The sequence below is a fragment of the Pan paniscus genome, chromosome 1, assembly GCF_029289425.2.
Source record: "Pan paniscus chromosome 1, NHGRI_mPanPan1-v2.0_pri, whole genome shotgun sequence".
Taxonomy (NCBI): Eukaryota; Metazoa; Chordata; class Mammalia; order Primates; family Hominidae; genus Pan; species Pan paniscus.
In genome coordinates this window covers 107,577,039-107,599,732 of record NC_073249.2, presented here as the reverse complement: position 1 = coordinate 107,599,732, position 22,694 = coordinate 107,577,039, and the positions used below count along the sequence as shown (strand labels likewise).

Below are 22,694 nucleotides of genomic sequence, written 5' to 3'. Positions count from 1 at the left end.
TTTACATTGGTTACTCTTACTCAGTTTAATACGCTTTATTAGAATAAGTATTTCCATTGTACAGAAAACTCATGTGATTCAAAGAAAAGGCATATTCTTAATGAGATTAATTTTCTATAAAGAAGCAACAACTTCCATTTATATTATTTTCACATACTTTGTATAAATATTTACTGAGTTGTGTAGATATAATTCAAATATAGAAATTATTAAGAGGGAAGGAAAGCCCTGAATTAGCACCCTTCATATTCACTTTTATCTTAGGGCTAAATTAATACTGGAAAGGTGTTATACGGCAGGGACAGGAATTGGGAAGAGGGTTATGGGTAATATAATGATGAATCAGACTGTATTTTGTATCCATGAGTCAATCATCGACTTTAAAATATAGACCATTACCAATATTGATAAAAGCTATTAAATGCCCCTCCCTCTTCATTAGTTTTCCCCTACTGCCCTTTTGAGCATAAAAAACATTCTTAATTTATATTCCCTTACTCTTCTTTATAGATTCATTGCATAATTATGTGTCCCTAAACAATATTTCAAGATTTTTTTTGAACTTCATATAAATGTTTTCATAGTACATTATTTTTCTGGCTTGCTTTTCTCATTGAACAGTTATGTTTGAGGTATTTATGTGTAAAAATACAGTTCTTTCATTTTCACTGCTGAGTAGTGTTCTATTGTATGAATATAACACTGTTTATGTAATCAATTGTTCAGGGCACTGAGTTGTCTCCATTTTGGGACTGGTACACACACAATAGTGCTATGAATGTTCTTGTAAACACCTCCTGGTGCAAATGTAGAATTTCTCTATAGTATATACCTAGGATTGGAATTGCCAGGTCATAGGGCAGGTTACATATTCAACTTTAAAAATGACATTATTTTCCATATGCATTTATACCAATTTAAATTCTCAGCAACAAGGTTATGACTTTTCCTGCTTCACAACTTCACCAAGAGTTGATAGTGTCAGACAAAAGTATTTGACTGAAGTTTTGTTGTATAATTTGCACTTTCCAGAAAATTATGTAACATGTTTAACTCTTCATATTTTCTGTTCTGTGACCATCTCTGTTCATATATTTTACTCATTTATGTACTTTGTGCTTCATTTTCTTCTTAATTACATTTAATGGGTTCTAATCCTTTGTTCTTTATATATGTAAAGTTGGGATATTTCTCCAATTTTGAGGTTTGTTACTTTACTTTCCAAGTAACCAGAAATTATTTTAGTATATATGAATGTATCAATATTTTCAAATATGGTTGTGTTTTTTAATCTTATTTAGGAAATCTTTCTTTACTACCAGGTCACAAAGATATTGTCCCACATCTTCTTCAAATGTTTTGAAGCCCTGCCCTTCACATTTATTTATATCCTTAAGGAATTTGTGTTTGTATGTAGTGTAGAGGTAGACTTTCATATTTTTCCATATAGATAGTCAAATGTTCTAGCACTACATATCTGCAATATCACTTCTGTATTGTGTCTAGTTACCATGTACCCCTGTATCTTTTTCTAGGCTTCTCTTTTATTCAATTGACTTGACAACTTCTGTGCCAGTGTCATACTGTCTTAATTACCTTAGCTATACAATTAATCTTTATATCTGGTAGGGCACATTTTCCTACTTTGTTCTTAAAGATTGCTTTAGTTATTCTTGGCCTATATGATCATTTTTGTTAAATAGTCTGAGTGTTCTTGAAAAGCATGTTTTCCTCACTTTTTAATATAAAATTATCCTTATTTCTCCAACATTCTTAAAAGATAGGTATGTTGTGGACAAAATTTAATGTTGACAGTAATCTTCTTAGCCCATGAAAATACTTTCTCACTGTTTTCTGACTTCTATTGTTGTTTGTTGAGATGTTCATGGCCAATATGTCATTTCTTCACTTTCATCTTTCATTTCTCTCCAGATACTTTTAATACTTTTGTGTGTCCAATATTCTTTAGTTATACCAAGTCTAGATGTGGATTTCTTTTAATTTTTCTTGCTTGGTATAAATTTCTCTTTCTATATCTGTGAATTCACATCTTTCATCAATTCAAAATATTCTCAGTAGAGGTTGAGTATTCCTTTTCCAAAATGCTTGGGACCAAAAATATTTCAGATTTATCTAATGAGATATCCTAAGGATAGGACCTATGTCTAAACACAAAACTCATTTATATTTTGTATATACCTTACACATAGTCTGAAGGTAATTTAATACAATATTTTAATAATTTTGTACATGAAAAAGTATGTGTTAAGTACTTGTGCATGGACTTCTCCACTTGTGGCATTATGTCTGTGCTATAAAGTTTTGGACTTGGGAGCATTTTAGATTTTGGATTTTCAGATTAGAAATACCCTGTAATTACTGCTTACCCCCAGTTCACTCTATTTTTTCTTTCTTCTTGAACAATACAAAACCCTTAGGAAAAAAAATCATCAAAGTACATGACAACAATAATAGTATACTAACATATAAGTAAGACATAAGAGATAAAGGAGATAATGTAGTCTAAGGCCAAATATACCAGTAAAAGAGACAAAGATTGTCAGAGTGCATAAAATTATAAACTCTGGCTACATGCTATTTATAAGAGTCATTTAAAACATAAAGATAGAGGATAAGAGTAAACAGATTTAAAAGATATAACAAGCAAACATGAAACAGAATAAAAAATGGTATAGTTATAATAATAACATAAAAACTTGCTCTAAGGCAAGTTTATCTCTACTAGAGATAAAGGAGGTATCTTGTTTTAACAACAATTTCCATTATATATAAACATGTAAAATACATATTAAGTATACAGTTGAACTTTGAACAACATGGGTTTGAACTGCATCCATTTATATGTGGATTTTTTTTCAACCAAATTTAAATGGACAATACAGTATCCACAGGATATGAAACTCACATATATGGAGGGCCAACTTCTAGTTTGCATGGGTTCCACAGGGCTCACTAGGGGATATGAGTATGCGCAGATTTTGGTATTCCTGGGGGGTTCTGGAACCAATCCCCCATGTATAAACCAAGGGAACAACTATACACATAAAGTTCTATCGTATGTAATAAAAAGTTGCACATATTCAAAATAATGTACACCCAATAATATGGCCTTGAAATAAAGACAAGTTAACAGAACTGAAATTAGAAAACAGAAATCCACAATCATTGTGTAAAATTTTTAAACACATCTATCTCAGTCAACTACTTAATAAAACACAAATAAAAAAAAGCAGAGGTACAGAATAAAAAAAAGGATACACAAATATAAAGAATATAACTGGTAATCTTTACATAAAGGAAACACCCAACAACTATACAATATACATTATTTTCATGTATGTAAGGGATGTTTACAAAAAGTGACCCCATATATTGGGCCATCAGGCAAATATCAATAAATTTCAAAGTACTAAAGTCATACCAGAGTGTGCTCTCTAGTAACAATTCAGTTATGCTAGAAATCAGTAACAAAAACACAACATGTCCCCTTAAATTTAGAAATTAAGAGATACAGGAGGGCATTGGGCTAAACAATACTAATTTACTATATATCAAAACCTATAGGACACAGATACAGCAATACTTAGTGGGAAATTTACAGCATTGAAATGTGTACATTAGAAAGACTGAAAATTAATGATCTAAGAACTCATCTTAAGATAGGTCTGGGCACAGTGGCTCACACCTGTAACCTCAGCACTTTGGGAGACTGACGTGGGCAGATCACTTGAGGCCAAGAGTTTGAGACCAGTCTGGCCAACATAATGAAACCCCTTCTCTACTAAAAATACAAAAATTAGCCGGCATGGAGGCACACGCCTGTAAACCCAACTACTCAGGAAGCTGAGGCATGAGAGTTGCTTGAACCCAGGAGGTAGAAGTTGCAGTGAGCCGAGATCACAGCCACTGCACTCCAGCGTGGGTGACAGAGGCAGACTCCATCTCAAAAAACAAAGGAAAAAGACTTCCCAAATTGACAAACTCCTGGTGACACTGATAAAGAAAAAAACAAAAGAAGGAACAAATAACCAACATCAGATTAAAAACAGGCTATTACTGTTTTTAACAGTAAATGCTACAGACAATTCTGAAACTGTAGAAAATGTAGATGAACTGGATGAAACCCAGAAAAATATTATTTATCAAGCTTGAAGAAATAGGACAACTAAGTTATACTGTAACTATGATTAAATTGCTTCAGAAATTAAAAGCCTTTGCATAAAGAGAACTCTAGGCCCAGTAGCTTTCGTCGATTAGTTCAACTTCAATGAGACATAATTTACATATAATAAAATGCATGGTTTTAAGTGTAAAGTTTAATAAGCTTTGACAAATTGTTTTTAAAACCATGTAATGGCAATACCAACCAAGACATAATTTCCATAATCCCAGAAAGTTCCCTCATATCCCTTAACAAACTAATAGTACCCCACTGAGGCAACCATTGTTCTTTCTGTCTCCATAAATTGGTTTTGTCGATTCAAAAACTTCATTTAAATGAAATCATGACAAACATACTCTCTTGTATATAGGTTATTCATTCAGCATATTACAAGATTCATCCATGTTCCTGTGACTATCAGTAGGTCTTTTTTACTTCTGAGTAGTATTCCATTATATGAATATACCAAATTTGTTTATCCAGTCTCTTCTTAATGAACATTTTATGTGTTTCCATTTTTTATCATTGTGGATAAAGCAACCATGAATATTCTTGTACAAGATTTTTAGTGGACATGTTTCCATTTATTTTAAGTAAATATCTAGGAAAGTAATTGTTGGATCACACAGTAGATGCATGTTTAGTTTTAGAAGAAACAACCAAAACATTTTCCATACTGTATGGAATACTGTATGTAGAGGCCACATTTAGTCTACCCATTCATCTGTCAGTGGACACATGGGTTGCTTCCAACTTTTGGCTATTGTGAATAATGTTGCTATGAACATAGGTGAACATATATCTCTTTGAGACTATGCTTTCAATTCTTTTAGGTATATATCTAGAAGTGAAATTAGTGGATCATATAGTTATTCTAGTTTTATTTTTTGGGGGAACCACAAAATTGTTCTCCACAGTGACTGTACCATCTGACATTCCCATCAACAGTGCTCGAGAATTTCAATTTCTCCACAACCTCATTAACATGTTATTTTCTGTTCTTTCATTAGTACCCATTCTAATGGGTATGAGGTAATATCTCATGAGATTTTGATTTGCAATGATTAGTGATATTAAGCATATTTTCATTTTTATGTGCTTATTGGCCATTTATGTATATTTGGAGAAATATCTATTCAAGTCCTTTGCCCATACTTCATTTTTTTTTCCAGGCCAAGATGAATTTATGGATGAATCCTACAAAGCTATTGAGGAAAAAATAATACCAATTCTAAACAAATGGTTCCAGAATATTCAAGAGGAGGGTATAGTTCCCACTCATTCTTTTTTTTTCCTTTATCAAATTTATTTATGTATTTACTTATTTATTTTTGATTTATTTATTTTTTAAATTATACTTTAAGTTCTAGGGTACATGTGCACAATGTGCAGGTTTGTTACATACATATACATGTGCCATGTTGGTGTGCTGTACCCGTTAACTCGTCATTTACATTAGGTATATCTCCTAATGCTATCCCTCCCCCCTCCCCCCATCCCACAACAGGCCCTGGTGTGTGATGTTCCCCACCCTGTGTCCAAGTGTTCTCATTGTTCAATTCACACCTATGAGTGAGAACATGAGGTGTTTGGTTTTTCTGTCCTTGCAATAGTTTGCTCAGAATGATGGTTTCCAGCTTCATCCATGTCCCTACAAAGGACATGAACTCATCCTTTTTTATGGCTGCATAGTATTCCATGGTGTATAAGTGCCACATTTTCTTAATCCAGTCTATCATTGATGGACATTTGGGTTGGTTCCAAGTCTTTGCTATTGTGAATAGTGCTGCAATAAACATACATGTGCATGTGCCTTTATAGCAGCATGATTTATAATCCTTTGGGTATATAACCAGTAATGGGATCTCTGGGTCAAATGGTATTTCTAGTTCTAGGTCCCTGAGGAATTGCCACACTGACTTCCACAATGGTTGAACTACTTTACAGTCCCACCAACAGTGTAAAAGTGTTCCTATTTCTCCACATCCTCTCCAGCACCTGTTGTTTCCTGACTTTTTAATGACTGCCACTCTAACTGGCATGAGATGGTATCTCATTGTGGTTTTGATTTGCATTTCTCTGATGGCCAGTGATGATGAGCATCTTTTCATGTGTCTGTTGGCTGCATAAATGTCTTCTTTTGAGAAGTGTCTGTTCATATCCTTCACCCACTTTTTGATGGGGTGGTTTGATTTTTTTCTTGTAAATTTGTTTAAGTTCTTTGTAGATTCTGGATATTAGCCATTTGTCAGATGGGTAGATTGTAAAAATTTTTTCCCATTCTGTAGGTTGCCTGTTCACTCTGATGGTAGTTTCTTTTGCTGTGCAGAAGCTCTTCAGTTTAATTAGATCCCATTTGTCAATTTTGGCTTTTGTTGCCATTGCTTTTGGTGTTTTAGTCATGAAGTCCTTGCCCATGCCTATGTCCTGAATGGTATCGCCCAGGTTTTCTTCTAGGGTTTTTATGATTTTAGGTCTAACATTTAAGTCTTTAATCCATCTTGAATTAATTTTTGTATAAGGTATAAGGAAGGGATCCAGTTTCAGCTTTCTACATATGGCTAGCCAGTTTTCCCAGCACCATTTATTAAATAGGGAATCCTTTCCCCATTTCTTGTTTTTGTCAGGTTTGTCAAAGATCAGATGGTTGTAGATGTGTGGTATTATTTCTGAGGGCTCTGTTCTGTTCCATTGGTCTATATCTCTGTTTTGGTACAAGTACCATGCTGTTTTGGTTACTGTAGCCTTGTAGTATAGTTTGAAGTCAGGTAGCATGATGCCTCCAGCTTTGTTCTTTTCGCTTAGAATTGTCTTGGCAATGCGGGCTCTTTTTTGGTTCCATATGAACTTTAAAGTAGTTTTTTCCAATTCTATGAAGAAAGTCATTGGTAGCTTGATGGAGATGGCATTGAACCTATAAATTACCTTGGGCAGTATGGACATTTTCATGATATTGATTCTTCCTATCCATGAGCATGGAATGTTCTTCCATTTGCTGTGTCCTCTTTTATTTTGTTGAGCAGTGGTTTGTAGTTCTCCTTGAAGAGGTCCTTTGCATCCCTTGTAAGTTGGATTCCTAGGTATTTTATTCTCTTTGAAGCAATTGTGAATGGGAGTTCACTCATGATTTGGCTCTCCGTTATTGGTGTATAGGAATGCTTGTGATTTTTGCACATTGATTTTGTATTCTGAGACTTTGGGGAAGTTGCTTATCAGCTTAAGGAGATTTGGGGCTGAGACAATGGGGTTTTCTAAATATACAATCATGTCATCTGCAAACAGGGACAATTTGACTTCCTCTTTTCCTAATTGAATAGCCTTTATTTCTTTCTCCTGCCTGATTGCCCTGGCCAGAACTTCCAACACTATGTTGAATGGGAGTGGTGAGAGAGGGCATCCCTGTCTTGTTCCTGTTTTCAAAGGGAATGCTTCCAGTTTTTGCCCACTCAGTATGGTATTGGCTGTGGGTTTGTCATAAATAGCTCTTATTATTTTGAGATATGTTCCATCAATACCTAGTTTATTGAGAGTTTTTAGCATGAAGGACTGTTGAATTTTGCCAAAGGCCTTTTCTGCATCTATTGAGATAATCATGCGGTTTTTGTCTTTGGTTCTGTTTATGTGATGTATTACGTTTATTGATTTGCGTATGTTGAATCAGCCTTGCATCCCAGGGATGAAGCCAACTTGATCGTGGTGGATAAGCTTTGTGATGTGCTGCTGGATTTGGTTTGCCAGTATTTTATTGAGGATTTTTGCGTCGATGTTCATCAGGGATATTGGTCTAAAATTCTCTTTTTTTGTTGTGTCTCGGCCAGCCTTTGGTATCAGGATGATGCTGGCCTCATAAAATGAGTTAGGGAGGATTCCCTCTTTTTCTATCGATTGGAATAGTTTCAGAAGGAATGGTACCAGCTCCTGTTTGTACCTCTGGTAGAATTCGGCTGTGAATCCGTCTGGTCCTGGACTTATTTTGGTTGGTAGGCTACTAATTATTGCCTCAATTTCAGAACCTTATTGGTCTACTCAGTGATTCAACTTCTTCCTGGTTTAGTCTTAGGAGGGTGTATGTGTCCAGAAATTTGTCCATTTCTCCTAGATTTTCTAGTTTATTTGCATAGAGGTGTTTATAGTATTCTCTGATGGTGGTTTGTATTTCTGTGGGATCAGTGGTGATATCCCCTTTATCATTTTTTATTGCGTCTATTTGATTCTTTTCTCTTTTCTTCTGTATTAGTCTTGCTAGCAGTCTGTCAATTTTGTTGATCTTTTCAAAAAACCAGCTCCTGATTCATTGATTTTTTGGAAGGGTTTCTTGTGTCTCATCTTCAGTTCTGCTCTGATCTTAGTTATTTCTTGCCTTCTGCTAGATTTTGAATGTGTTTGCCCTTGCTTCTCTAGTTCTTTTAATTGTGATGTTAGGGTGTCAATTTTAGATCTTTCCTGCTTTCTTTTGTGGGCATTTAGTGATATAAATTTCCCTCTACACACTGCTTTAAACGTGTCCCAGAGATTCTGGTATGTTGTGTCTTTCTTCTCATTGGTTTCAAAGAACATATTTATTTCTGCCTTGATTTCGTTATGTACCAGTAGTCATTCAGGAGCAGGTTGTTCAGTTTCCATGTAGTTGAGTGGTTTTGAGTGAGTTTCTTAATCCTGAGTTCTAGTTTGATTGCACTGTGGTCTGAGAGACAATTTGTTATAATTTCTGTTCTTTTACATTTGCTGAGGAGTGCTTTACTTCCAACTATGTGGTCAATTTTGGAATAGGTGTTGTGTGGTGCTGAAAATAATGTACATTCTGTTGATTTGGGGTGGAGAGTTCAGTAGATGTCTATTAGGTCGGCTTGGTGAAGAGCTGAGTTCAATTCCTGGACATCCTTGTTAACTTTCTGTCTCATTGATCTGTCTAATGTTGACAGTTGGGTGTTAAAGTCTCCCATTATTATTGTGTGGTAGTCTAAGTACCTTTCTAGGTCTCTAAGGACTTGCTTTATGAATCTGGGTGCTCTTGTATTGGGTGCATATATATTTAGGATAGTTAGCTCTTCTTGTTGAATTGATCCCTTTATCATTATGCTATGGTCTTCTTTGTCTCTTTTGATCTTTGTTGGTTTAAAGTCTGTTTTATCAGAGACTGGGATTGCAACCCCTGCTTTTTTTTGTTTTCCATTTGCTTGGTAGATCTTTCTCCATCCCTTTATTCTGAGCCTGTGTGTCTCTGCACATGAGATGGGTCTCCTGAATACAGCACACTGATGGGTCTTGACTCTTTATCCAATTTGCCAGTCTGTATCTTTTAATTGGAGTATTAGCCCATTTACATTTAAGGTTAATACTGTTATGTGTGAATTTGATCCTGTCATTATGATGTTAGCTGGTTATTTTGCTCGTTATTTGATGCAGTTTCTTCCTAGCATCGATGGTCTTTATAATTTGGCATGTTTTTGCAGTGGCTGATACCAGTTGTTCTTTTCCATGTTTAGTGCTTCCTTCATGAGCTCTTGTAAGGCAGGCCTTGTGGTGACAAAATCTCTCAGCATTTGCTTGTCTGTAAAGGATTTTATTTCTCCTTCACTTATGAAGTTTAGTTTAGCTGGACATGAAATTCTGGGTTGAAAATTCTTTTCTTTAAGAATGTTGAATATTGGCCCCCACTCTCTTCTGGCTTGTAGAGTTTCTCCAGAGATCCGCTGTTAGTCTGATGGGCTTCCCTTTGTAGGTAACCCGACCTTTCTCTCTGGCTGTCCTTAACATTTTTTCCTTCATTTCAACTTTGGTGAATCTGACAATTATGTGTCTTGGAGTTGCTCTTCTCGAGGAGTATCTTTGTGGTGTTCTCTGTATTTCCTGAATTTGAATGTTGGCTTGCCTTGCTAGATTGGGGAAGTTCTCCTGGATAATATCCTGCAGAGTGTTTTCCAACTTGGTTCCATTCTCCCCATCACTTTCAGGTATACCAATCAGACGTAGATTTGGTCTTCTTTTCACATAGTCCCATATTTCTTGGAGGATTTATTCATTTCTTTTTACTCTTTTTTTCTCTAAACTTCTCTTCTCGCTTCATTTCATTCATTTGATCTTCAATCACTGATACCCTTTCTTCCACTTGATTGAATCAGCTACTGAAGCTTGTGCATGCATGCATCACATAGTTCTCATGCCATGGTTTTCAGCTCCATCCGGTCATTTAAGGTCTTCTGTATGCTGTTTATTCTAGTTAGCCATCTGTCTAATCTTTTCTCAAGGTTTTTAGCTTCTTTGCAATGGGTTCGAACATCCTCCTTTAGCTCGGAGAAGTTTGTTATTACTGATCATCTGAAGCCTTCTTCTCTCAACTCATCAAAATCATTCTCCATCCAGCTTTGTTCCATTGCTGGCGAGGAGCTGCATTCCTTTGGAGGAGAAGAGGCACTCTGATTTTTAGAATTTTCAGCTTTTCTGCTCTGGTTTCTCCCCATCTTTGTGGTTTTATCTACCTTTGGTCTTTGAGGAAGGTGACGTACAGATGGGGTTTTGGTGTGGATGTCGTTTCTGTTTGTTAGCTTTTCTTCTAACAGTCAGGACTCTCAGCTGCAGGTCTGTTGGAGTTTGCTGGTCCATTTCAGACCCTGTTTGCCTGGGTATCACCAGCAGAGGCTGCAGAACAGTGAATATTGCTGAACAGCAAATGTTGCTGCCTGATCATTCCTCTGGAAGCTTCATCTCAGAGGGGTACCCAGCCATGTGAGGTGTCAGTCTGCCCCTACTGGGAGGTGCCTCCCAGTTAGGCTACTCAGGGGTCAGGGACCCACTTGAGGAGGCAGTCTGTCTGTTCTCAGATCTCAAACTCCATGCTGGGAGGACCACTACTCTCTTCAAAGCTGTCAGACAGGGAGGATTAAGTCTGCCTAAGTTTCTGCTGCCTTGTGTTCAGCTATGCCCTGCCCCCAGAGGTGGAGTCTACAGAGGCAGGCAGGCCTCCTTGAGCTGTGGTGGGTTCCACCCAGTTCAAGCTTTTCTTTGTTTACCCACTCAAGCCTCAACAATGGCAGATGCCCCTCCCCCAGTCTCACTGCCTCCTTGCAGTTCGATCTCAGACTGCTGCACTAGCAGTGAGCGAGGCTCCTTGGGCGTGGGACCCTCCCAGCCATGCAAGGGATATAATCTCCTGGTGTGCTGTTTACTAAGACCATTGGAAAAGTGCAGTATTAGGGTGGGAGTGTCCCAATTTTCCCGGTACCATCAGTCACGGCTTCTCTTGGTTAGGAAAGGGAATTCCCCAACCCCTTGCGCTTCCCGGGTGAGGCGATGCCCTACCCTGCTTCAGCTCATGCTCTGTGGGCTGCACCCACTGTCCGACAAGCCCCAGTGAGATGAACCCAGTACCTCAGTTGGAAATGCAGAAATCACCCATCTTCTGCGTCACTCATGCTGGGAGCTGTAGACTGGAGCTGTTTCTATTCAGCCATCTTGCAACCCAGTTTTCCCCCTTTGCCAATATTTTAACCAGTTTATTTTACAGTCTTTTGCCTATTTTTAGTTGAGATATTTATTTTTTTATTATTGAGTTTCAAGAGTTATTTATATATTCTGGATATATGTCATCTGTCAAATAAATGTTTAGTCAGTGTTTTCTTTTTCTTTGTACCTTGTCTATTCATTTGCTTAATAATGCCTTTTGATAAACAGATCTTTCAAGTTTTGATGTAGTCTAACTTATTTGACGTGTTAAGAATATTGCTTTCTTTGCCCTAAGAAATCTTTGCTGACCTTGGCCATGAAAGTACCCTCCTACGTTTTCTTCTGAAGACGTCAGAGTTCAAGATTGTATGCCTATAACCCATTTAAAATTAATGTTTGTATATGATCTGATGTAAGGGTCAAGGTTTGTTTATTTTCTTTCCCATATGAATATCTGGTTATTCCAAATCATTTGTTGAAAGACTCATTTCTCTCCATTGAATTTTTTGGCATCTTTGTTGAAAATTAACAGTCTGTACATTTAGTCTATTTCTAAACTTTCTATTAGATTCCACTGATCTCTTTGTCTATCTTAAAAATAATACCTCATTGTCTTAATTACTATAGCTTTACAGCAAATCTTGAAATCAGGCAACCTAAATCTTCCAATTTTGTTCTACTTTCTCAAAATTGTTGGGTATTTTGATGTTCACATGCATTTTACAAGCAGTATGTAAAAGTCTACTAAAAAATACTGCTGGAATTATCATGGTGACTGAATCTCTAGATGAATTCAGTGAAATCTGACATTTTAAAAACATTAAAACATCCAATCAGTGAATATGGTACATATGTATTTACTTAGGTCTTCTTTCATTGGTCTCAGTAATGTTCAGTACTGTTCTCTGTATGGGTCTTGCACACATTTTGTAAAATTTATCCCTATTTAATGGATTTTTATGCTACTGTAAATGGTATCATGTTTTAAAATTAATTTTTCAATTACTAGCTGTTAGCATATAGAAATAAAATTGATTTTTGGCCATTGACCTTGTATCCAGTGACTTTGTCAAATTCATTTACTAATCTTGTAGTGACTTTGTAGAAACCTTGGAAATTTCCATGTAGATAGTCATGTCATTTATGAAGAGACAGTTTTATGTATTCCTTTCTCATTTGTATATATTTATTTTTGTTGCCAGAACCTCCAGTACAATGTTGAATAGGTGTGGTAAGAGCAGACATTGCTCTTGACACTGCCTTTCATCAGTAAATAGGATGCTAACTGTAGGTATTTTGTAGATGTTCTTTATCAGATTGGAGAAGTCCTTATCTATTCCTAGTTTGCTGAAAGTTTTTTTTTAAATCATGAATGAGTGTTCAATTCTGTCAAATGCCTTTCTGCAACTATTGAGATAATTATATTATTTTTCTCCTTTATTACTTGGTACATTAAATTACACTGATAGCTTCAAATTTTAAACCAACCTTACATTTCTGATAAATCCCATTCCTGATAAATTGTTTGATGTAATATGGTTTTTATCATGTATTAAAATCTAGATTAGATTTACTAATACTTTATTAATAATTTTATATTTATACTCATATTCATAGGGATATTGGTCTGTAATTTTCTTCTATTCAGATGGATATTGGTCTGTAATTTTCTTTTATTATAATGTCTTTGTTAGGATTTGGTATCAAAAACCTACTTGAGAATTGTTTTCACTCTTCTATTTTTTGTGGAAGACTGGTATTATTGCTTCCTAAAGTGTTTGACAGAATTTACCAGTGAAATCATCCAGATCTGGATTTTTCTCTAGGAGATATTTTAATGACAAATTCAACTTCCCTAAAAGATACATAAGAAATTTGCCCATTTTATCTACATTTCAAATTTACTGGCATGAAGTAATCCATCACAGTCCCTCCTTTCTTATCTTTTTAATGCTTGTATTATCTATACTAATGATGTACTCTTTCATTCTTGTCTGCAGTGAATTTTACTTTCTCTCCCTTTTTTTGTGGTCAGTTCTGCTAGGGCTTATCAGCTTTATTGATATTTTCAAATAATCAACTTTTGACTTCATTTAATTGTTTCTCCTATTTATTTGATATGTCTTATTCTAATTATTTCCTTTTGTCTACTTTCCGTGAATTTAACTTGCTCACTTTTTTAGTTTCTAGATAAAAACCTAGATCACTTCTTCTTTTCTAAAATAAACATTTAAAACTCTAAATTTCCCTCTAAGAGCTCCTTTATTTGTACCCTACAAATTTTTATGTTTTATGTCTATCTCATCATTCCGTTTAAAATAATTTATCATTTTCCTTGTGATTTCTTCTTTGGCCCATGAATTATTTACTAGTCTGATGTTTAATTCCCAAATATCCGGGCTTTTCCAGATATCTTATACTTACCTACTCCTGATTCAATTCTACTGGAGTGAGAGAACATATTCTGTAAGACTTCAGTCTTCTGAAATATATGGAGACTTGTTTATGGCTCAGCATGTAGTCTATTTTGGTAAACATTCTATGTGAATTTCAACAGAATTTATAGTTGCAGATATAGTGTTCTATAAATATCAATTAAATCAAGGTAGTTAATAGTGATGTTCAGATTTTCTACATCTTTATAGATGTTTTAATAGTTGTTCTATCAGTTGTTGAAAGGGGGATATTATGAGTATAGTATTTTCTATTGCTCATTTTATCAAGTTTTTGCTTCATTTATTTTGAAGCTCTATTATTAGGTGCAAAGATATACCTAATTAATTGTTATATCTTTTTAATGAATTGACACCTTTATCATTATAAAATGCCCCTACTGATCTTTAATAATACTACTTGTCTTATATTTGTTATTAAAATTGTCATTTCTTATTAAAATTGTCACTCCACTTTCTATGCTTACTATTGGCATGATAGTATTTCTTTCCTTCATCTTTTTCCTTTAAACCTCTTTTGTGTCTTTATACTAAATACAATGTGTCTCTTGTAATAGTATATGGTTTGCCCTTGATTTTTTTAATCTAGCATGACCATTTCTGCCTTTTTATTAAAACATTTGTCCGTTCACATTTAATATAATTATTGATATGCTTGAGTTCAGATCATTATGTTATTTGTCTTCTATTCATATCTGTTTTTTTGTTTCTCTGCCCTCCCTTTGGAGTTTATCAAAGTTTTTTCATATTCCACTTCATTTCAATTCCTCTACTGACTTTTTTGCTATTGTTATGGACTAGATATTTGTATTCCCCCAAAATTCATATGTTGAAATCCTACCTCCAGTGTGATAGTATTAGAAGGTAGGGCCTGTGGGAAGTGATTAGGTCATAAGGATGGAGCCTTCATTAATGGGATTAGTGTCACGTTGTAAAAAGGATCCCAGAGAGCTCTCTTGTCCCTTCTGCCATTTGAGGACACAACGAAAAGTTGGCTGTTTATGAACCAGGAATCAGGGTCCCACCAGACACTGAATCTGCCAGTGACTTGATTTTTTAATTCCCAGTCTCCAGTACTATAAGAAATAAATGTTCATTGTTTATATGCCACCCAGTCTGTGGTATTTTGTTTTAGAAACCTAAACTAAGACAGCTATACTTCAGTTGCATTATTTTGTAGGGGTTGCTCTAAGGAGGATAGTATGTATCACTAACTTACCAAACTCTATTTAAGTGTTAATATTGTACTATTTCACATGTAATGTAAAAATGTTACAACAAAATAGTTATATTTGCTCCCCTGTCCTTTGTGTTATGGTAGTCACACAGATTATAAACTCTATAATAGCAATTTGTTTTCCTTTAAGCAGCCATATATACCATTTTAAAATTAAAAGAAAAATATATCGCCTTTTAAATTCATCTCAATATTTACCATTTCCAGTGCTTTTCATTGATCAGTTTCCATCTAATGCCATTTTCCTTCAACTTGAAGAAATTCCTTAAGTATTGCTTAGGGTACAGCTTTTGAAGTCATGTTGTCTTCATTTAATAAAGATTTTTGCTGCATACAGAATTCTGGGTTGATGGTTTATTTTTGTTAGCATTTTATAAATGTCATTCCTTTGTCATCTGACCTTCACTGTCCTGATACAAGGTCAGCCATCATCTGTGTCACTGTTGTGCAATGTGACATTTTTTCTGTCTGCTTTTAAAAGTTTCTTTTTATCTTTGGTTTTAGCACTTTGACTAAGATATGACTGCCTACATATGGTTTTGTGCCTATCTTGCTTTGGATTTGCTGAGGGCCATGGATCTGCAAGTTTGTTTTAAGTGTGATAAATTTTTGAGAAATTTCTCAATTAATTTTTTCTGCCCAGGTCAGGCACAGTCACTCACACCTGTAATCCTAGCAATTTGGGAGGCTGAGGCAGGTGGATCACTTGAGCCTAGGAGTTCCAGATCAGCCTGGGAAACATGGCAAAACTTCATCTCTACCAAAAATACAAAAATTAGCTGGATGTGATGGCATACTCCTGTAGTTTCAGCTACTCAGGAGGCTGAGGTAGGAGGATCACCTGAGTCCAGGAGGTCGCGGCTGCGGTGAGCTGTGATCGCTCCACTGCACACTCCAGCCTTGATGCCAGAGTGAGACTCTGTCTCAAAAACGAAAATTTTATTTGCCCTATTCTCTCTCTCTTCTTACTTGGGGACTCCAATTACACACTTAAAAACACTTGTTATTGTTCTACAGGCCACCGAGGCACTATTCCTTTCTTTTAAAAACTCTTCTTCTGTGTACTTCTGACTGGGTAATTTCTACTTACCCAGCTTCCAGTTTACTGACACTTGATTCATTTGTATTCAATCTACTATTAGGACCATTTGGTTTTGGTTTGGTTTTGGTTTTTAAAGACATTTTACTTTTCAGTTCTAGAACTTCCATTTGATTATTTTCAGTTTCCATTTCTTCACTGACATTCCCCATCTAGTCTTTCATTATGACCATATTTTCCTTTCTGTCTTTGAAGATGTTTATAATAGCTGCATAAAAGACTTTATCTGCTAATTCTAACATCTGGGTTATTTCAGTATTATTTTTTATTGACTGATTTTTATACCATTGATTGACATTTTTGTTATCTTCTGTTTGGGGCTAATACAAAGAATGTTGCTGTGAATATTTTTGTACCTTTCTCCTTACTCTACCTAGGAGTAGAAGAGCTGAATTATAAGATATATGAATCTGCTACTTTTATATAGAATATCAACCATTTATGAAAATCCTTACTTGACTTAATTTTTAATCACATTTATATATTTTTAATTTCAAATACTATTAAAAGAAGGTATAAGATTTTTATGTTTCCTTCCAAAAAGCACATAATTAATACAATGAGAAATGCTGTTTTCCATTCATAATTCAAAAACTATTTATTGAATACTTACTATTAGTCATTGTTCAAAGACATAGGAATAAGATTACAAAATATGGCTGTAATATCAGGAGCTTACACTGTAAGGCTTTAATTTGTTTTATACAAGTAAATGGTTTTCAATCCCTTTCTGCAACAGGATAATCACACATAGAGCTTTTTAAAATGTAGATTCCAAGAATCCATTCCACTTACTTAATTTCACTTTTTAATATGGAAGTAGGGAATATGACCACACACAAAGAGCTCATGCATGCACATATATTCTTAAGCTGCTTGAATCCAAGCTTAAGAATATATGTGCATGCTAAATCACAGATGTGTACTCTATTACAACTAAAAGAATTGATCTCCTCTATTTAAAAAGATAACAACCTTTCAACTTTTCAATTTATACTGTTATGGTATAAATTGAATTTATACTGTATAAACAAGTGGAATAAAATGTCTAAATTCTCATCTATTAGTATTTAAAAAACAAAAATAAAGATGCCAAATACCTTTATCTCATAAACATTCAGTTGCTTGCTTTCTGCTGTACCTTTTTTTTTCAAGGCCTTATTCTGTTAAAAGTAAAAATAATTATATTTAGTACTAAAGTTATTCAAACTTACCTTGCTACTGACTTAGACTTAAATTACTAAAGGAAGGGAAAGCATTATTCTCTAAAACTGTGGTGAAAATATCAGTTTGATTTTGAGAATATTTATAAAAAATACATACCTCCTGCTGAAGTTCTTCAATATACTTGTTTTTATTTTCAACTTGTTTCCTTAAATTGTTACACTAAAAAATTGTGAGAAATTATAGCTATTTTATTCAGTATACCAGTCAAAACAGGCAATCTCAGACTAATAAAAATATTGCATAAAGTACTGATAAAGGTCACTTCAAAATCATGGTAATTCCATTAATATAAAAATTATACTAAAATCACAAATTTCAATAAAGATCATCTAAATACAAATGCAATCATAGCTCACTGCAACTTCCAACTCCTGGGTTCAAGTGATCCTCTCACCCCAGCCTCCCAAAGTGCTGGGATTACAGGTGTGAGCCACTATACTCAGCCTCAGTATCTCTTTTTTTAAAAAAAAATTATCTTTGTATGTGAAGTGATGAATATGTTAACTAGCATGATTTAATCATTTCACAATGTATACATATATCAAAACATCACTTTGTATACCATAAATATATATAATTTCTCTCAGTTAAAAAAATCATTTTCATGTTACTGCTTATATGTCAACATTCATCATTCTTATCTTTGCAATGTTTTATAAGCTTTCCCAGTTTATCTCGAATTTTTTGAATTGTCTTGTACATAAATGTTTATAATCCCTTAAATATAGCTTTCACAAACATTTATTAATTCTGAACTTTGCAACAATCCAATGAGATAGAAAGGATAGGTATTATCTCCATTTGAGAGATGAGGAAACTAAGGCTCAGATAGATAAAATATATATAAAATAAAAAATGTCTGAACTAAGGTAGCAGATTGGGGGAAGAAAAGTGTAATGAAATTCAATGTCACACAAAATATCTGGGAAATATTTACAACCTGGATTCTTTCTGGGAAACTGTTTTAACAGGTAAGTTGAAATCCAAATATGGAAAACTGAAATATGCTAAAAATTTGTCATGCATTTCATTTTTTTCCTTAAATTGTCACTAATATTTTCTATATTGGCAAAATAAATTATGTCTTAAATTCTTAATGGAGGATTTTATTTTACATTAAAAATTAAATTCATGTTTTTCTCCATTAACAAACAACAGGCTTAATGATCTGCAGTGGCCTCTGATACAAATTTTAAAGTAGTGAATTACATACCAAGTATTTAGCACATTAAGTTCATTTTTTTCAGGTTGAATTTAACTAATAAATATGAACTAAAAGAAAAACAGCTTTTCAGGGAGGAAAATGTGGTATAATTTAAAGAATGTAGAAGACCACCTCTACTACTTCTTAGTCATGTAACCTTTTAAAGGTTTTTATCCTTTGGAGGTCTGATTTCCCAATTTATAAAATAAGAGCAATAATGACTTCTAGTTAAGTAAGATAATACATAGAAAGAACCTAGAATGCACCTGGTCTATTGTAAGCCCTTTAAAATGGTACCTTATCTCATCCTTGAACTATTCCAATAGTTTTACAGCTCTCAAAAGTGTAAATATAATTTTAACAATCCTCATGTCAAAATTCTTCAATGACCTCGAACTCTTAGGTGGCCTTAAATGATCCACCCTCATTTTTCCCCACCTTCATCTCTCCATGCTTACCTCTCTCTACCCTCATCTTTCCTCACTCTGCCCTCTACCACCACTACCTTAAACTCCATCTTTTAGTTACAATGAATTTTTTGTAGTTACTTAAATATGCCATGCTCTGATACTTTCAGGCTTACCCATATAATGTTTATGTTTTTTTAACTTAGAATATTATCCTCCCTGCTATACTTGTGTCCACCACCTGTCCTCCACTAATCCCTATTAATCTAAGGCTTCACATTGAATGTGACTTCTTTCAGGAAGCACGCCCTAGCTCAAGTTTGGATTAGATGTCCTTTCTATAGACTCTAATAGTATCCAAATAGAGAACCTATGTTTGGCCTGGCCAGCACCCTTTCCTGCAAGAATTCCTCTACTATAAAATCCACAGTAGTCCTGCTGGCTAACTCTATCTCTATGAGTCGACATGCGGCTCAGGCTTAGCCAGGTTACTCTATCCCCCAGCCACAGTGATTGACTCAGGAATAAGTATGAACTGAACTAAGCCAGAGTCCTCTCCAAGATTTTTTTAGAACTTTCAAGATGACTTTTAATAGCTTTCCAACTGATTCCAATGCCTTTTATCTCTCCCCATTCCATCCTCAAATATTAAAAGGTGTCACCTGCTCAATAAAAAACTTTAATTAGATCACTACTCTCTACCAAATAAATGAAATCCAAACGTAACACCCAGAACAGTGCCTGGCACATAGTAGGTGGTCAATATTTGTTGAATGAACAAAAAAACACAATCAAAGACCTCAAAATCTAGATCAATCTTCCACTTTGGCACAATTTTCTTCCAATCGGTATAATATATACTATAATCATGTCACATATCTTGTACTATTCCATTTTCATGACACTCTTCCCTAAAAACCTTATTATCTTAATTTGATATCATATTCACCAAAGCATGACACAAACTTATTAAATAATTTGTCATCCATATATTTTATATTACTGAAGTATGAGCCTTTTATTTAGCCTAAAAAATGTTAAGTCTACATTAAATATTGAACACGTTAAAAGAAAATCAGAATTATGCCACTATTTCTTCTAGATATAGATATCAATAGTAAAATAATCCAACCTTTCCCAGATATTTAAGGTTGATGGCTGATGACAGTCTCTAGATCACTATTATTTATACAACAGTATACTTCCCTTTATTTTAGTTTAGACATATGGTGTTGCTTTTATAATTTGAAATTTTGTGATACAATCCATTATTAAATATAACATACATTTTCTTCACTCTTGTCCAATTTACATTTAACTTCATCTCTTTTCTGTTTTAGCTCTTCTCTCACATATTCTAGTTCATTTCTAAAAGAAAATGGAAGAGTGACATTATACTAAAAATTATTAGGCCTAAAGAAGATCTCAAATAACTCAAAATAAGGAAGTCTTAAAGACCACATTCTTTAACCAAATGTAAAAAACCAAAACTGAATACTTCATAATATAAGTACAAACAAGAGCCCCCAAATATGTGGAATTCATCTAGGCTACTAATGGATTAAACAGAAACTTAAAATATAAAAACAAGTTGTTTAGAAAATAATGAACATGGAAACACTACATATCAAACACTATATCATAAATTCATCATTGTGTTCAGAAGTAAATTGATGGCTTAAAATGTTTTTATAGTTTTAAAAAAGAGAAACTAAATATCAAAATACAAAGCAACAGGGGCAGAGCTGCCCAAGGCCTTAGGAGTCCACCCTTTGCAGCAGTGTTCCCTGAATGTGGTATATAGAGTCAAAGGAGATTATTTTGGAGCTTTAAGATTTAATGACTGCCCTGCTGGGTTTTAGATTTGCATGGAACCTGAACTCAATTCTTCTGGCTGATTTCTCCATTTTGGAATGGGAGTATTTATCAATTGTATCTTGGAAGTAATTAACTTGTTTTGATTTTACAGGTGGAGGGGATTTGCCTTGTCTCAGATGAGATTTTGGCTTTTGGACTTTTGAGTTAATGGTGGAATGAGTTAGACTCTGGGGGACTATTTGGAAGGCATGATTGTATTTAGGAATGTGAAAAGTACATGAGATTTGGGTACGGGGAAGTGCAATGATACAGTTTGGATATTTGCTCTCACCCAAATTTCATATTGAAATGTAATCACCAATATTGGAGGTAGGGCCTGGTGGGAGGTGTTTGGGTCATGGGGGAGGATCCCTCATGGCTTGGTGATGTCTGCAATAGCGAACTCTTGCAACATTTGGATGTTTAAAAGTGTGTCCTCCCCACCACTCTTGCTCCTGCTTTTGCCATGTGAAGTGCCTCCTTTGCTTTCTACCATGAGTAAAATTTCCCTAAGGCCTTCCAAGAAGCTGAGCAGATGCCATCACCATGCTTTCTGTACGACCTATGGAACTATGAACCAATTAACCTCTTTTCTTTAGAAATTACCCAGTCTCAGGTATTTCTTTATAGCAATACAAGAATGCCTAGTAGACATGCCTACAAGATCTAGAAAACAGCCTCAAAAGGGCAAATCTAAGAGTCATTGGCCTTAAAGAGGAGGTAGAGACAGAGATAAGGGTAGAAAGTTGATTCAAGGGGATAATAACAGAGAACTTCCCAACCTAGAGAAAGATCTAAATATTCAAGGACAAGAAGGTTATTAGAACACCAACTATATTTAAACCAAAGAAGGCTTCCTTAAGGCACTTAAAAATCAAACTCACAAAGGTCAAGGATAAAGAAAGAATCCCAAAAGCAGCAAGAGAAAAGAAATAAATAACATATAGTATGTCTGGCAGCAGACTTTTCAATGGAAACCTTACAGGCCCAGAGAGGGTCATGACATATTTAAAGTGCTGAAGGAAAAAACTTTTACCCTAGAAGAGTATATCCAGTGAAAATATCCTTCAAACATGAAGGAGAAATAAAGACTTTTTCAGACAAACATAAGCTAAGAAATTTCATTAACACCAGACCTGTCTTACAACAAATGGTAAAGAGTTCTTCCATCTGAAAGAAAAGAATGTTAATGAGCAATAAGAAATCATCTGAAGATACACAACTCACTGGTAACAGTAAATACATAGAACATTATAACACTGTAATTGTGGAATGTAACTACTCATATCTGTTTTTTTTTTTTTTTTTTTTTTGAGACAGAGTCTCACTCTTGTCACTCACTGCAACCTCCACCTCCCAGATTCAAGCAATTCTCCTGCCTCAGCCTCCCAAGTAGCTGGGATTACAGGCACCCGCCACCACACCCGGCTAATTTTTCTATTTTTAGTAGAGACAGGGTTTCACCATGTTGGCCTGGCTGGTCTCAAACTCCTGACCTCAGGTGATCTGCCTGCCTCGGCCTCCCAAAGTGCTGGGATTACAGGAGTGAGCCACCGTAGCTGGCCTCGTATCTTAAGTAGGAAG

General features: G+C 34.8%; 1 protein-coding gene across 7 annotated transcripts in view; it reads right to left on the bottom strand.

Moving 5' to 3' along the window:
- Nucleotides 1-22,694, bottom strand: part of SYCP1 (synaptonemal complex protein 1) — a 142,933-nt gene that overhangs the window by 51,319 nt on the left and 68,920 nt on the right. For all 7 annotated transcript variants that reach the window (XM_055114319.2, XM_055114349.2, XM_055114342.2 and 4 more), the window contains 3 exons: nt 20,540-20,621; nt 17,739-17,801; nt 17,516-17,578 (listed from right to left, as the gene is read on the bottom strand). In XM_055114319.2, coding sequence (XP_054970294.2) covers nt 17,516-17,578; nt 17,739-17,801; nt 20,540-20,621 — 208 coding nt within the window. The remainder of the gene's footprint in view (nt 1-17,515; nt 17,579-17,738; nt 17,802-20,539; nt 20,622-22,694) is intronic.